Source organism: Eschrichtius robustus, chromosome X, assembly GCF_028021215.1.
Source record: "Eschrichtius robustus isolate mEscRob2 chromosome X, mEscRob2.pri, whole genome shotgun sequence".
Taxonomy (NCBI): Eukaryota; Metazoa; Chordata; class Mammalia; order Artiodactyla; family Eschrichtiidae; genus Eschrichtius; species Eschrichtius robustus.
Genome location: NC_090845.1, coordinates 41,656,544 through 41,670,645, shown reverse-complemented (window position 1 = coordinate 41,670,645; position 14,102 = coordinate 41,656,544). Strand labels below are relative to the sequence as shown.

Here is a 14,102-nt window from a genome sequence, read left to right as displayed (position 1 = left end):
TGGACAAATTCTTAGCAAAACACAACCTCCTGAGACTGAACCAGGAAGAAATAGAAAATATAAACAGACCAATCACAAGCACTGAAATTGAGACTGTGATTAAAAATCTTCCAACAAATAAAAACCCAGGACCAGCTGGATTCACAGGCGAATTCTATCAAACATTTAGTGAAGAGCTAACACCTATCCTTCTCAAACTCTTCCAAACTATAGCAGAGGGAGGAACACTCCCAAACTCATTCTACGAGGCCACCATCACCCTTATACCAAAACCAGACAAAGATTTCACAAAAAAAAGAAAACTACCGACCAATATCACTGATGAAGATAGACGCAAAAATCCTCAACAGAATACCAGCAAACAGAATCCAACAGCACATTAAAAGGGTCATACACCATGATCAAGTGGGATTTATCCCAGGAATGCAAGGATTCTTCAATATACGCAAATCAATCAATGTGATAAACCATATTAACAAATTGAAGGAGAAAAACCATATGATCATCTCAGTAGATGCAGAGAAAGCTTTCGAGAAAACTCAACACCCATTTATGATAAAAAAAAACCCTCCAGAAAGTAAGCATAGAGGGAACTTACCTCAACATAATAAAGGCCATATATGACAAACCCACAGCCAACATCGTTCTCAATGGTGAATAACTGAAACCATTTCCTCTAAGATCAGGAACAAGACAAAGTTGCCCACTCTCACCACTATTATTCAACATAGTTTTGGAAGTTTTAGCCACAGCAATCAGAGGAGAAAAAGAAATAAAAGGAATCCAAATCAGAAAAGAAGACGTAAAACTGTCACTGTTTGCAGATGACATGATACTATACCTAGAGTATCCCAAAGATGCTACCAGAAAACTACTAGAGCTAATCAATGAATTTGGTAAAGTAGCAGGATATAAAATTAATGCACAGAAATCTCTTGCATTCCTATACACTAATGATGAAAAATCTGAAAGAGAAATTAAGCAAACACTCCCATTTACCATTGCAACAAAAAGAATAAAATACCTAGGAATAAACCTACCTAAGGAGACAAAAGACCTGTATGCAGAAAACTATAAGACACTGATGAAAGAAATTAAAGATGATACAGACAGATGGAAAGATATACCATGTTCTTGGATTGGAAGAATCAACATTCTGAAAATGACTCTACTACCCAAAGCAATCTACAGATTCAATGCAATCCCTATCAAACTACCAATGTCATTTTTCACCAAACTAGAACAAAAAATTTCACAATCTGTATGGAAACACAAAAGACCCCGAATAGCCAAAGCAACCTTGAGAACGAAAAATGGAGCTGGAGGAATCAGGCCCCCTGACTTCGGACTATACTACAAAGCTACAGTAATTAAGACAGTATGGTACTGGCACAAAAACAGAAATATAGATCAGTGGAACAACATAGAAAGCCCAGACATGAACCCACACACATATGGTCACCTTACCTTTGCTAAAGGAGGCAAGAATATACAATGGAGAAAAGACAGCCTCTTCAATAAGTGGTGCTGGGAAAACTCTACAGCTACGTGTAAAAGAATGAAATTAATTAGAACACTCCCTAACACCATACACAAATATAAACTCAAAAAGGATTAAAGACCTAAATGTAAGGCCAGACACTCTAAAACTCCTACAGGAAAACATAGGCAGAACACTCCATGACATACATCACAGCAAGATCCTTTTTGACCCACCTCCTAGAGAAATGGAAATAAAAACAAAAATAAACAAATAGGACCTAATGAAACTTCAAAGCTTTTGCACAGCAAAGGAAATCATAAACAAGACAAAAAGACAACCCTCAGAATGGGAGAAAATATTTGCCAATGAAGCAACTGACAAAGGATTCATCTCCAAAATATACAAGCAGCTCATGCAGCTCAATATCAAAAAAGCAAACAACCCAATCCAAAAATGGGCAGAAGACCTAAATAGACATTTCTCCAAAGAAGATATACAGATCACCAACAAACACATGAAAGGATACTCAACATCACTAATCATTAGAGAAATGCAAATCAAAGCTGCAATGAGGTATCACCTCACACCGGTCAGAATGGCCATCATCAAAAAGTCTACAAACAATAAATGCTGGAGACGGTGTGGAGAAAAGGGAACCCTCTTGCACTGTTGGTGGGAATGTAAATTGATACAGCCACTATGGAGAACAGTATGGAGGTTCCTTAAAAAACTAAAAATAGAACTACCATACGACCCAGCAATCCCACTACTGGGCATATACCCTGAGAAAACCATAATTCCAAAAGAGTCATGTACCACAATGTTCATTGCAGCTCTATTTACAATAGCCAGGATGTGGAAGCAACCTAAGTGTCCATCGACAGCTGAGTGGCTAAAGAAGATGTAGCGCATATATACAATGGAATATTACTCAGCCATAAAAAAGAAACAAAATTGAGTTATTTGTAGTGAGGTGGGTGGACCTAGAGACTGTCATACAGAGTGTAGTAAGTCAGAAAGAGAAAAACCAATACCGTATGCTAACACATATATACGGAATCTAAGGAAAAAAAAAAAAAAAGGTCATGAAGAACCTAGTGGCAAGACGGGAATTAAGACACAGACCTGCTAGAGAATGGACTTGAGGATATGGGGAGGGGGAAGGGTAAGCTGGGACAAAGTGAGAGAGTGGCATGGACATATATACACTACCAAACGTAAAATGGATAGCTAGTGGGAAGCAGCCGCATAGCACAGGGAGATCAGCTCGGTGCTTTGTGACCACCTAGAGGGGTGGGATAGGGAGGGTGGGAGGGAGGGAGACGCAAGAGGGAAGAGATAAGGGAACATATGTATATGTATAGCTGATTCACTTTGTTATACAGCAGAAACTAACACACCATTGTAAAGCAATTATACTCCAATAAAGTTGTTAAAAAAATAATAAAATTTAAAAAACAACAACATGGAAAGCAGTGGAATACTGAGGTGTTTAAAACCCAGGCATGCAGAACCCAGCAGATATAAATTTTCACTGCAGTGAGGTCAGGATAATTTCAGTTTATCCAATGAAAAGGAAAATAAACTTTTTTTTTTTAAACATCTTTATTGGAGTATATTTGCTTTACAATGGCGTGTTAGTTTCTGCTTTATAACAAAGTGAATCAGCTATGCATATATATATATCCCCATATCTCCTCCCTCCTGCGTCTCCCTCCCACCCTCCCTATCCCACCCCTCTAGAGGAAAATAAACTTTTATGACCTGGTGGGGCTAGAGTAGGTTTAGTTAAAGGTACGTGGTAAGTTTCTAGTTATTGCTGCAGACGCTCTTTTCCCTCGTCCTTGGGAGTGTGCCACTTCTTCTTCATGCCGTTTTCTACCCTCAAAAAGAAAAAGATTTCAAAGGGGTATTTTTCTGACGATGAAAGTAATATTTGATAATTATAAAAATTCAGAAAAAGCAGACATTTTATATATAGGTATAAAATCATTTTTATACCTATATATAAAGAAAGCTCAGCAATCAGGGATAATGCTATAGATGTTTTGGTATGTATCCTTCCAGTCTTTTTTTCTGTGCATATATATGTCAATTTGTACCGGTATCTTTAGTTTCATTGGGATCATACTACATTTATCAACATAGCATGGATGTCTTTCATACCAGTTAATACCAATCAGTCAACAGCCTACTTTTCATGGTTGCATAGTGTTCAATTCTGGGCATGTGTCGTGACTGATTATTCCATGACCAGTGTTTTAAATGAGCCGGGGACTTCCCTTGGTGTGGTTCCTCCGTGGTCACTTGGCTCTCTGTCAGAGATGGTTGGTGACTCAGGGTTTCTGAAATTACTTTCTCTTACTTATTTATGCGGGTTAGTGATAGCCCTCAAAGCACAGGTCATGGACGGGAAAGGGAATCGAGAGGTCTGTTAAAAAATCAGCTCAAAAGCCACTGCCTTCAGCTTTCCCTGAATGAGCCCCACTGCATGCGGTCACTCTTTCTTCTGTGTCCCAACAGAAGAGGGACAGAATAGTATGCAGGAGCATGGGCTCTGGAGCCAGACTGCAGGGGTTTGCATTCTGACTTCATGACACTGGACATATTACTTCACATTTCTCTGCCTCAGTGTTCTCATCTGTAAAATGGGGCTAATACTAGTATCTACCTTCTGGGCCAGATGAGATGATCCATGCCAAAAGGACCCAGCAGCACAGGACCTGGCACATAGCAAGTACTCAACAAGTGGTGAGGGTTATTATTATTACTCAGTTCATTCAAGTGCCCCTCCCAGTTAGCAGCTAGGGAGCTCATCTGGATGCCTGGACAGCCCAAATAGATTATAGACTCTGAAAAGTTCAGATGCCAAAGTGACTACAGTGTTTTCCAGGTAGTGAGCCCCCGGCCAACGTTACTGATTGATCGTCTAACCCAAACTGACTTGCTGCAATGGTGGGGTCCTCTTGGTTGAATTTGGCCTTCATTTCCCATCATAAAAACAAAAGCAAAGCAAAACAAAACAAAAACCCCAGAGACCCTAATAAGTGGATGTAGGTGAAATACAGTTCCTTCAGGTAGGTCAACATCATAGCTGTGGGCTTTCCTACACTCTATCTAAGGAAATTCTTGACCAGAAGAACCTACAGATCTCTTAAGTGATAGTGAAAATGACAAGAAATATTTAAAAGAACTAAAAACCATATTATTCCAAAAGACCAGTCTATAACAGAAGAAGAAATCAAATCTTGTATTCCCTCATTTATTTGGGATTCTTGGGAACTGAATTTTTTCCCAGTAAGTAGATTTTCTAGATGGTGGAAGCTTATTCATTTAACCACCATAACAGTTTGCATTTTAACCATTTTGATGTAATTCTTTCTAATGCCTGTTGCATGGTTTATGGCTTTCATATAGTGAATATATTGAAAACATGTCAGCCAATTTGTTAAGCTTTGAGGCCTCATTGTGAATGTGTTGCTGTCATTTGTTTTTTTGTTGTTGTTGTTTGTTCGTTTGCTCTGCCAAATGATATCAGTGCCATTTGCCTTCTAAAGACTCAGACAACTGTACCTTTACACAGCTCTTTTCACTTTTCACTTTTTTCTCTCACTGGTAGGGTATGTCAGTTTTTACTTTTTACTACAGAAATGTGCACAATCGCTTTCCCCATCTCCAAAACACCTTTCTAACTTACTGATTTATAAGTTTTATACCCTGGGAAACCAGAACCCCAAGTCTGTTACTATTTTGTATACAGTAAGATTAATAGGTATTGAATGAAATCATGTATTTAGTCACAGGATTTTTGACCATTCGAGGACTTTAAGAATTTACTTCCTGGTTGTAGGCTGTTATGCGGTAGAAGTTTGACTCTGGGCAAAGTGCCATTTTATTTATAAGCTGTTGTGCTTATTGTTTTCCATTCTAGCACGAGTGCCTTCCTGTTGCTCATAGGTAGAGAAATTAAATTAAAGAAAAATAATAACCTGTCTCTAGGCAGTTGGTAAAGTTTTGTAAAATGGGATTTGGATATTTTTAATAGAAAGAAAGGTAAAGTAGTCTTAGATATAATTTCTTGAGTGTTTTTCCATTTTCTTTACAGAGGAATAATGATGAGTCTGTCGGGAGACTCATAGACTAAGAAGTTATAACCATTGCACGTCACTACCGGGTGCCTGAGGACCCCCGTCCAGATACGAATGTCCTCATTGCACAGGCCCATGAACAGCTCAAGAAAAATACTTCTGAGAATTTTGAAAGACTCATTGCTACCTGTGTATACCAAGATCGGGAAAAGTAAGCTTTTATTTTATTGATTCTAATAAATCATTTACGTTTCTGTGAACCTGACTAATGAAGGAATTTGTATTTTATCAAAAAGGGCAAAAAAGAAAATTGACATGTCTCCTCATACTCCACTATGTAGCAAAGCCACCTTAAATCATTTTTGGAGATTATCTGGGTACAGATATTTCATAGTGATGGATGGTGAGCTTTGCTTGTTGATGGAATAGGGGAGGCCCTGTATCTTCAAAAGAATAGGATTGCCCCTTTGCATTTTCTTTTAATTGGTCTCTAGAGGTTTTCAATTGAAACATAGTAAATCAATGTTAGACGGTTTAATTCTGAGATGTCATCTCTTTACATTATTTTAGTGATAAGTGGGATTTATAAGTGTGACTTTTATAATACACAGAACAGGGGATTTGCAAGTAAACTTTCTATAGAATTTCTTTGAAATTATTTCTCCTTGAAGATAATGAAGCTCAGCATAATCTATTTCGAATACATTTACCGTGTTTGCATTGAGCTTTATTGAGTCACTGTTACAGACAACTGGAGCTCCATCTTAATATGTTTTGGTGTTCATCTTATCCACAGACTGATATAGTGAGGGGTGGGCGGAATACTCAACTGGAGTTAGAAAACCTTAGATCAAACCCTAGCCTCTGATTTTATTACTATAGACCACTGCCATCTCTTTTCCCCATGACCCCTTCCTTCATCCCCAAACCTGAAGTCTGCACCCAAGTGGCTACCTACATACCCTAAATATCTTTGAAGGTCCCATAGTTTATTTTAATTGTGAATATGTTTTTTTTTCCCCTAATCCATAATACACCCTTGTTGAGTTGTTATAAAGAGGGTATTTTTCCTTGAATCTTTAAGCTTCTCTGAGCCTCCTGGAGGATGTGTGGCCTGAGCTTTGCATGACCCGGGCCTTGCCTTCCACCCTAGTGGTACCCCTTCCCAGGGTGAGAATTGTGACCCTCCTTCACTAAAGGACCACCTCCTGGGAAAATGGGGCTGGTTGATCAGACAACTCTGAGGTTCTCCAGATCCAACAAGCTCCAATTCTAGACATAAACATTCTCTTACCACTTTATAACCTACTGCAAAGAAAGAAGCCCACTTTCTTTCCTGTTGGTTCTAATTTTGCCTGATGCCTGGAAGAACACTGTCTGAGTTAGAACATTGGACAAGCATCTCTGTGCCCTCAGCAGGCTGGGGAAAATGGCTGTTGGGCTGGTCTGGAGAAAAAATTGAGGTGAATGTTAAGGCCCCAGTTGGGGCTTCTAGGTTATAAGGTTTGGGTCCAAGGAAAAGACTAGAAAAACACCCTCCAGTCATATAATACTTGTGTTGGAGGCTCTAGATGCCTGTCAGATTAAGAGATGTTTTCAAATATCAGAACCATTTTTGACTAGTGGTCAAGAATGCAGATCGATTACTTAGAGCAACACTCGTGGCTACAGCCTTAATAGGCTGTACTATCACCAACCAAGAATCTGAATCTTGATGGAAAGGCCTTTGTAAGGACAGAATCTAGTGACTTCTGAAATGGAAAAAAAAGTTGGTGAAATGCAGTATTACTGTTTTTCCTTACTGTGATTCCAGTACCAGTTTTCATACTTATTTCCAGGTGCATGCTTTTAGGACACATCTGTGTTTTCTTTCCTATAGAGTGTAATTGTTACTCAAGAGACAAAAAGTATATAAAAGCCCATTTACTTTGTTTTAATGCAGGGAAAGATTATTACCCAGCAAAGACATCAAAAGGCTGTGCAGGTCCTCCAGATTACCTTTGAATGATGATCTTCTGGGATCCTTACTCTCCAGGTAAGTGAGAACTCCACCCTCATGGGCAATGTCCTGCATATTTTTGTTTCGGAGACTGTTCCTGGTTTTACATCTACCTTTAATTGCCCTTGATTTACCCTTGACTGTTTTTATTTATTACCGATGACACATCTCCATTTAAGTGTTAAAAAGGAGAAATGAGTCATGATTTTGAATGTTAGAGAGCCTATTATGAATTATCATTTTATCTTTTTAACATTAAGATATACTTATATGCACACAGATTCCTGGGACAAAATGAAAATGTACAACCTCATTGGTTATGAGAGTCTTAGATGTAAAATTTAGGGCAGATTTTTCAAAGCAGTAGTTTCTAATGGCCACAGACATGCAGTAAGAGCACCTCGTGTTATTAGCACAGAGCTCTGTCCTGCTAGAACACTAGATGTAAAGTGCAGAGATTATGATGTTGCAAAAGGGAAGCACAGTCAACCGCTTTCTAAAACACCTCACTTCTTGTACTGAACCTGACTCTTGACTTCCTGGCACCACCCTCCTAGCCACCCAGACTCTGGTCATCTTTTATGCTTACCATGGCATGACTCCAGCCCCCCCTCTAGCGTACTTATCTTGATAATTCTGACATTTGGGGCTGTGTTCTAGGCATTGTTATCATTGCTTTGAATACATTACCTCATTTACTTTGTGAGGACAGCTTGGTGAGGTCAGAGCTATTATCCTATCTTACAAGAGGATGCTGAGGTCTAGAGAGAGAAAATTTTGCCTAAAGTCACATAGTCTAGAAAAAGAAGAGCTGTGACTTAACCCCTGAACCTTTAAAACGCACATCTTCTGCTTCTAACCATTTTGAATTATTGTCTACAACTAGCCAGTAGATCAGAATGTCTTGACAGGCCTACCTCCTTTCTACTACTTGCATCTACTCTCTCCCCTCCATTCCCGCCACCTTCACTCTTGTTCTGACCCACCTTTCTTCTTGACTGTTTCAGGGCTTCCACATTGGTCTTTCTTCCAACGGCCTCTAAATTTTTAAATCCATCTTTACATCTTGCAGCTAAGTACCTTCTAAGAGCAAGAATATCATAGTGTCACTCTTCTACTCATAAGCCTTCTGTACCATTTCTTTGTTCTCTAAGGAATGACCAAACTCCTTAGCTTTGAGCTCCTTCTCCCCCTTCTCCATTGTGGGGCTTAGGGTTGTCACTAGGGCATTATTCTCAAGCAGGGGCTGGAGTGGGGAGTCCTCATCTGAGACAAAAAAAGAAACAAAAGGAAGCAGACAAAACTAAATCCCATGTGGGAGAACTAGAGTCCAAGGTATCAGGAGGGGAATCAAGAAGAGGCCAATTCAGTTGGATGTGTGTATATGCATTGGATTGACCTGGGGTTATCTTCTAGACTATCAGCTCTATTTGCTTTCATTTGCTAGCAGCAGTATGAGGGATAAATAGGCCATCCCGGTGTAAAGGACCTGAGATGAAATAGGCAGGCTTAGGAGCCCGGTTTCTCCACAGTTGTCACATTCCCAGAGCTCCTCTTCTCATTCCCAACAGTCCAGCCAAATGGCTCATTTAGCATTTCACATGTATTCCTCCTGCATTCCCACTTTTTTGCCTTTTCTCTTGCTGTTTCTTCAGTAGGAACTAGCTTCCAATTTTCTTCACCCGCTGAAAGCTTGTTCTTTACGACCCGTTTCAAATAGCACCTTATCCATGAAGCCCTCTTGGATTTGCTTGGCTGGCAGTGATTATCTCCTGCTAAGGATTCTCACAGCACTATTTATGTTTCTTTTTTTGTCTCTTACCTTGTAATGAAGACTTGTGACGAGACATTTGATCCACTTAGATACAGAGGCCTGCTTCTAACCTGTTTGATTTACTGCCTAAAAATAAGCAGTGGCTTGTCACATCTTGACAGTTTTACCCCTACCTTGTCTCCTATATTCTTTGAATCTACTTGCTAGCTGTGTAATCTTGTGTAAGATTTTTGACCTGCCTGAACCCCAGATTCCTTACCTCTAGAACGAGATAACACTACCTACTTCCTCACGGTTCTCAGGGTGACTTGAGATAACATACATAAATTCCCCAGTGCCATAGCACCTGGTACTAAGTACTGACTGGGGACTAGGAGAGGAGTTTCCATCAGGGACCATAGACCACACACTCTGACTTAGAAATGAACTGGAAGAGACCTGCGTCCTTCCACATAGAGGAAGCCTTGTTTTTAAACAGTTGGATCTGAATGCCTTTCACACATTAAGCTGTCTTCTAGTCAGGAAGCTGCGGATGTTTATTAGATTATCTCTTGATGGCCTCGAGGATGAGTTGTCCTGGAAAGTCCAGTAATGTGGGAGCCTGGCCTCCGGGGGACCTAGATGTTTCCTATCCAGCACTGAGGCCACCAAGTCGTCATCCTCTCATCCTCTCAGCAGACTGTTTTGTCTTTGCCTTGACGATTTGACATTAAAGGCAGAAAGACGATTCCCCAACTCGTTGCGAAGCCGGCTCAGTCTCAGATCACATCCGCCTCCGAGCCCGGCTTAGCTCCGAGGAGGTCATCCCTCTGAGCCGCTAAGCAGTCTAACTTTGCCTCTAATTGTGCACTGACCCTTCTGCACACTCAGGGGAAACTTCAGACTAATCAGATTAGAAAATGTCTCATTCCCATTCCCCTCTCCCTCCAATATGCCCTGCCACGATTTGGGTCACATGCTTGGTGTTTTGCATCATCTCCGCAGATTCCTTTCAAAGACTGCCCTAATTCCTAATGGGCCCATCAGCCTGCAGCTTACATTTATATTCTGCATTCTTATTGTTCCCCACAGACTCCACAGGGCTTTCCAGAGCCTTGACCAGACTCTCTTTCTACACAGCCCTCCTGTGGCACGCTAAGCCAGAGCCCCTCTGACGTCTGCAGTCTCCCGTGGGAGACAGGCCCGGAGTTTGTTGACTTGGTTCAGCACACACTCTGCCCAGGGGCAGTTTTACCTGCCTTGGGATGGAGCTGGGCAGCTGTTGAGCAGCTGTAGAGCCCTGCTGCTGTGTGAATTCAGATCAGGAGACGAAAACCTATGTGGCTAAAGATTCGGATGATTTCTTTCACCCACTCCAGATTGTTACCTGTGAATTTCTCCTGACCCAGCATGTGGGTACGAAGATTTCCCCTCTACTCCATTTCCATTTTTCTTGTGATTCAGTTAGGTCTTTTCCTTATGAGCACAAGTCCTGCTGGAATCAGCATTTCAAAATCTCTTCACATCTGGTTACCCAGCCCCTGTCAGTTTGTGCTGTGGTAGCTGGTATGAGGTCACTTTACTTGCCAAACGAAGTCAGAAGTCATTTCACTAATGCACAGAGCATCAGACTTAAATGTTCCATGTAGTGGTAGCTATTACCCGTTCATAAAAGGAGTGGCACTCTGTATTGACATAGTGCCTAGGGCCCTAGAATATTTTGTAAATCCTTGAGCACAGTAAAAGGTACATTTTAGTTGATGGTAGGCATGATACCTCATTTTGTGAGCGCAAACGTTGAGGTATAAGGAGGCTCTCTCACTCAAAGAGCTTGCTTTAGGCCTGAATGGCTCTCTAATGGAATTAAAACGACAGCTCGCTAAGATACCCTAAACCTTTGTTTCTATCTGAGCTCCTAGGGGTAGGGACGATATCTCATTCACCTTTGCAGTCCCAGAGACTTGTCCTATGATGGTACACTGGGCAGCAGGGAGAAACACATGGGCTTGATTTCTACCAGAGCTGCTTCTGAAGTCCAGCCCTACTGCCTTCTGCCCAGGTGATCCCTGTAAATGGAGTCAAGCCCTCTCCGCCTTCATTAGGGTATTAATATTTCCTCAGTACTAATAAGCAAGAAATCCTGGTTCTCAAACCATAAGAGGTAGCGAGTATTCTGAGGTCATTCCATACTGTGTTCCTGATGGGACTGGGGAGTAAAGAGGCAGCCTGCTCCCCTAATTGTAGCCTTCTGAATTGGGGCTTGGAATAGCTGGAAATTCAAGTGCGACTCTTTCGCCAGCAGCTCTGCCCCAAGCTAGTCTTTTACAGCTGTCTTTGGGCTCCATGGAATGCCTTAGAACTGGCCTCCCAAGAGAGCTGGTGCCTCATCCAGAAATATCAGTTAAAATGGAAAAAGTTAACAGGGCTTTAAAATCATCTCATTATACTCTACCCAGCCTCTCCCTCTGCCCCCCTCCCAGAGGCATGGTTGGGGCTCAAGTGATTTCACCCAACAATACGTGTCAGTGAAGCTGAGGGGCAAGGGTTGAACCATGTGCTTGCTAATGTTGCAGAGTGTTTGGTGCACTGGGAAGTTTTCAGAGAGAAACCCTCTTCTGTCCCTCTCCTTCTCTCTCCCTCTCTCTCTCACACACACACACACACACACACACACACACACACACACACACAGATGCTTTCTACCTTTTCAAATATAAGGTGATTTGGTCCCTAAGGAGATCTGTGCTGGGCTCACAATTGGAATTTAGAGGCCTGGCGATTTGAGATCACAGGAGTTAACTCATTGGCAACTTGGGCAGTGCCATCTTGCCGACTCCTAAGTTTTTGTGACCAACCGGTAGGGTGGCCTAGAGCTCCACTGTTTTTCCTTAAGTGTCTGGTCTTTAAGACTCTCACCAGGTGTTTCAGTGTGCACCCCTGGGTTTGTTGGGTAATGAACTGAAACCAAACACAACCAAGTGAGTCAAAAATGTGTCTTCACCACCCTCCCTCCCTTTCAGCCCTGTTCCTGCCGCCAGCCCGTTCCCCTAAGTTATGAGATGGCCTTTGCGGCAGAGGGGGACCCATGTTACTACTCTTCAGCAGAATACAGCTGCTGTGCCTATTACCTCCACAGATGGTGGAAATAAAGCAGATCAGGATTATTCCCCACAGCAAGGAGATGGATGGCTTCTGCGGTTTTCAAGCCATTCATCAGTTTTGGGAGGGGGACCAGGAGCACCTGTCAAATGACACGTTAGACTCACTTCTTAGAACTCCCACCTAGCAAGGCATTGGGAAGCCTGCTTGGGGTTCATTATTATCTAGAGGAGAACCAGAGAAATTGCCTTCCCTCCCTCTTCTTCCACAAACATGTCGTTTAGTTTGTGTAGGGAAGGAAATGGTGGCTTGCCCAAGTATCAAAGGAAAAGAAGAATTTATGGAGGTTTTAGGAAAACACTTTAGCACTGTGAGCTGGGACTTTAAAGTAAGGAGGCTGACTTTTTAACAAGCATCGACGCACTTAAAAGCCAGAATTAGTGTTGCCCTTTAGGGCAGTCCCCCTGGAAGGCTGTGCGCTGACTCCAACAATGTCGCCATAGAAAGCTCTTCTTTGGAATGGCCTTCACAGCCTTTTCAAAAGAATTTCCTCCAGAGTGGCAAATCTTTGTCCTTTGACCATGAATCGGAGTCTAAGCAAGAGTCAAATGTCATTTGGCAAGGAGCGAAGTCGGGGATTCAGGTGGGGAACGAGGATGCTGACATTTTTGATCAGAAGCACAGCACGACCCTGAAGTAAGGAGATCCATTTTCTATGCGATTCATAGGCTTTTCCAAACTACTTTGAAAGGATGGAGAGGATTTGGTGAATGATTACCTGTAGTCATGAGGCAGGAGGGACGGCTGGGGAGATAATATTCAGGGGAAATTGACCTACTTGTCCTCACTCCCCTAATAGTCAAGCCTTTCTCCGTCTCTAAACTGCTCCCTCTCGGCTCCTTCTCCTCCAACCTGGACTGTTTTTAGAGCTGCAGCACTCCTTTGTATCCTAGTCTTTTCTCTCTCCCAACCTCATCTAACAGTAGCGTATAGTAGATATAGTGTATAGTAGCAAATGAGGGCGTGAAAAATCTCACTATGTCAGTGGTCCAGGGGAGGCAGCTCTGTGCTGAGTTTTGGAGCATGGAGGAAAACCGGGACATGCTCCCAACAAGCGGTGCTCCTGCCTTGCCAGGTCTGACTTGTGTGAGTTTACTACCTTGAAAAGCACGCTTCAAGGTCTCTCATCGGCTTTTTACACTTCTTACATTTTTATTTATGTCAAACTGATACATGCTTATAGTAAAAAAAAAAAAAAAAAATCAAATCATTCTAAAAAACTTATTCCGACAACAGCAGTTTCCAGCCACATCTCTCCCCACCTCCCAGACCCGTTCTCAAGAAACAGCCTTTCAGTCCTTCTAGCTGTTTCTGCAGACCTTTAAATAGCATGTACGTACTGCTATTTCTGGATTTCTCATTTTTAGATACTGCTACTACTTCCTGTTACGATGCTTGAGAATTTAGCATAATATTGATTCCCATTACTGCTGTTCTTTCTGGATGCTCTTAGGATCGTCTCTTTATTCCTGGTGTTCTGGAAGTTCATGATGGGGCTTGTGGGGTGTGTGTGTGTGTGTGTGTGTGTGTGTGAGTGTGTCTGTGTGTGTGTCTGTATGTAGATTCATTGTGCTTAACAGTTTATGGGCCCTTCCGGTCTGGAGACTCTGTCCTTTGGCT

General features: G+C 41.8%; 1 protein-coding gene across 1 annotated transcript in view; it reads left to right on the top strand.

The window, feature by feature from the left end:
• Positions 1-14,102, top strand: part of EFHC2 (EF-hand domain containing 2) — a 153,369-nt gene that overhangs the window by 116,950 nt on the left and 22,317 nt on the right. Inside the window, 2 exon segments of the mRNA XM_068533696.1 lie at positions 5,604-5,782; positions 7,514-7,606. Coding sequence (XP_068389797.1) covers positions 5,604-5,782; positions 7,514-7,606 — 272 coding nt within the window.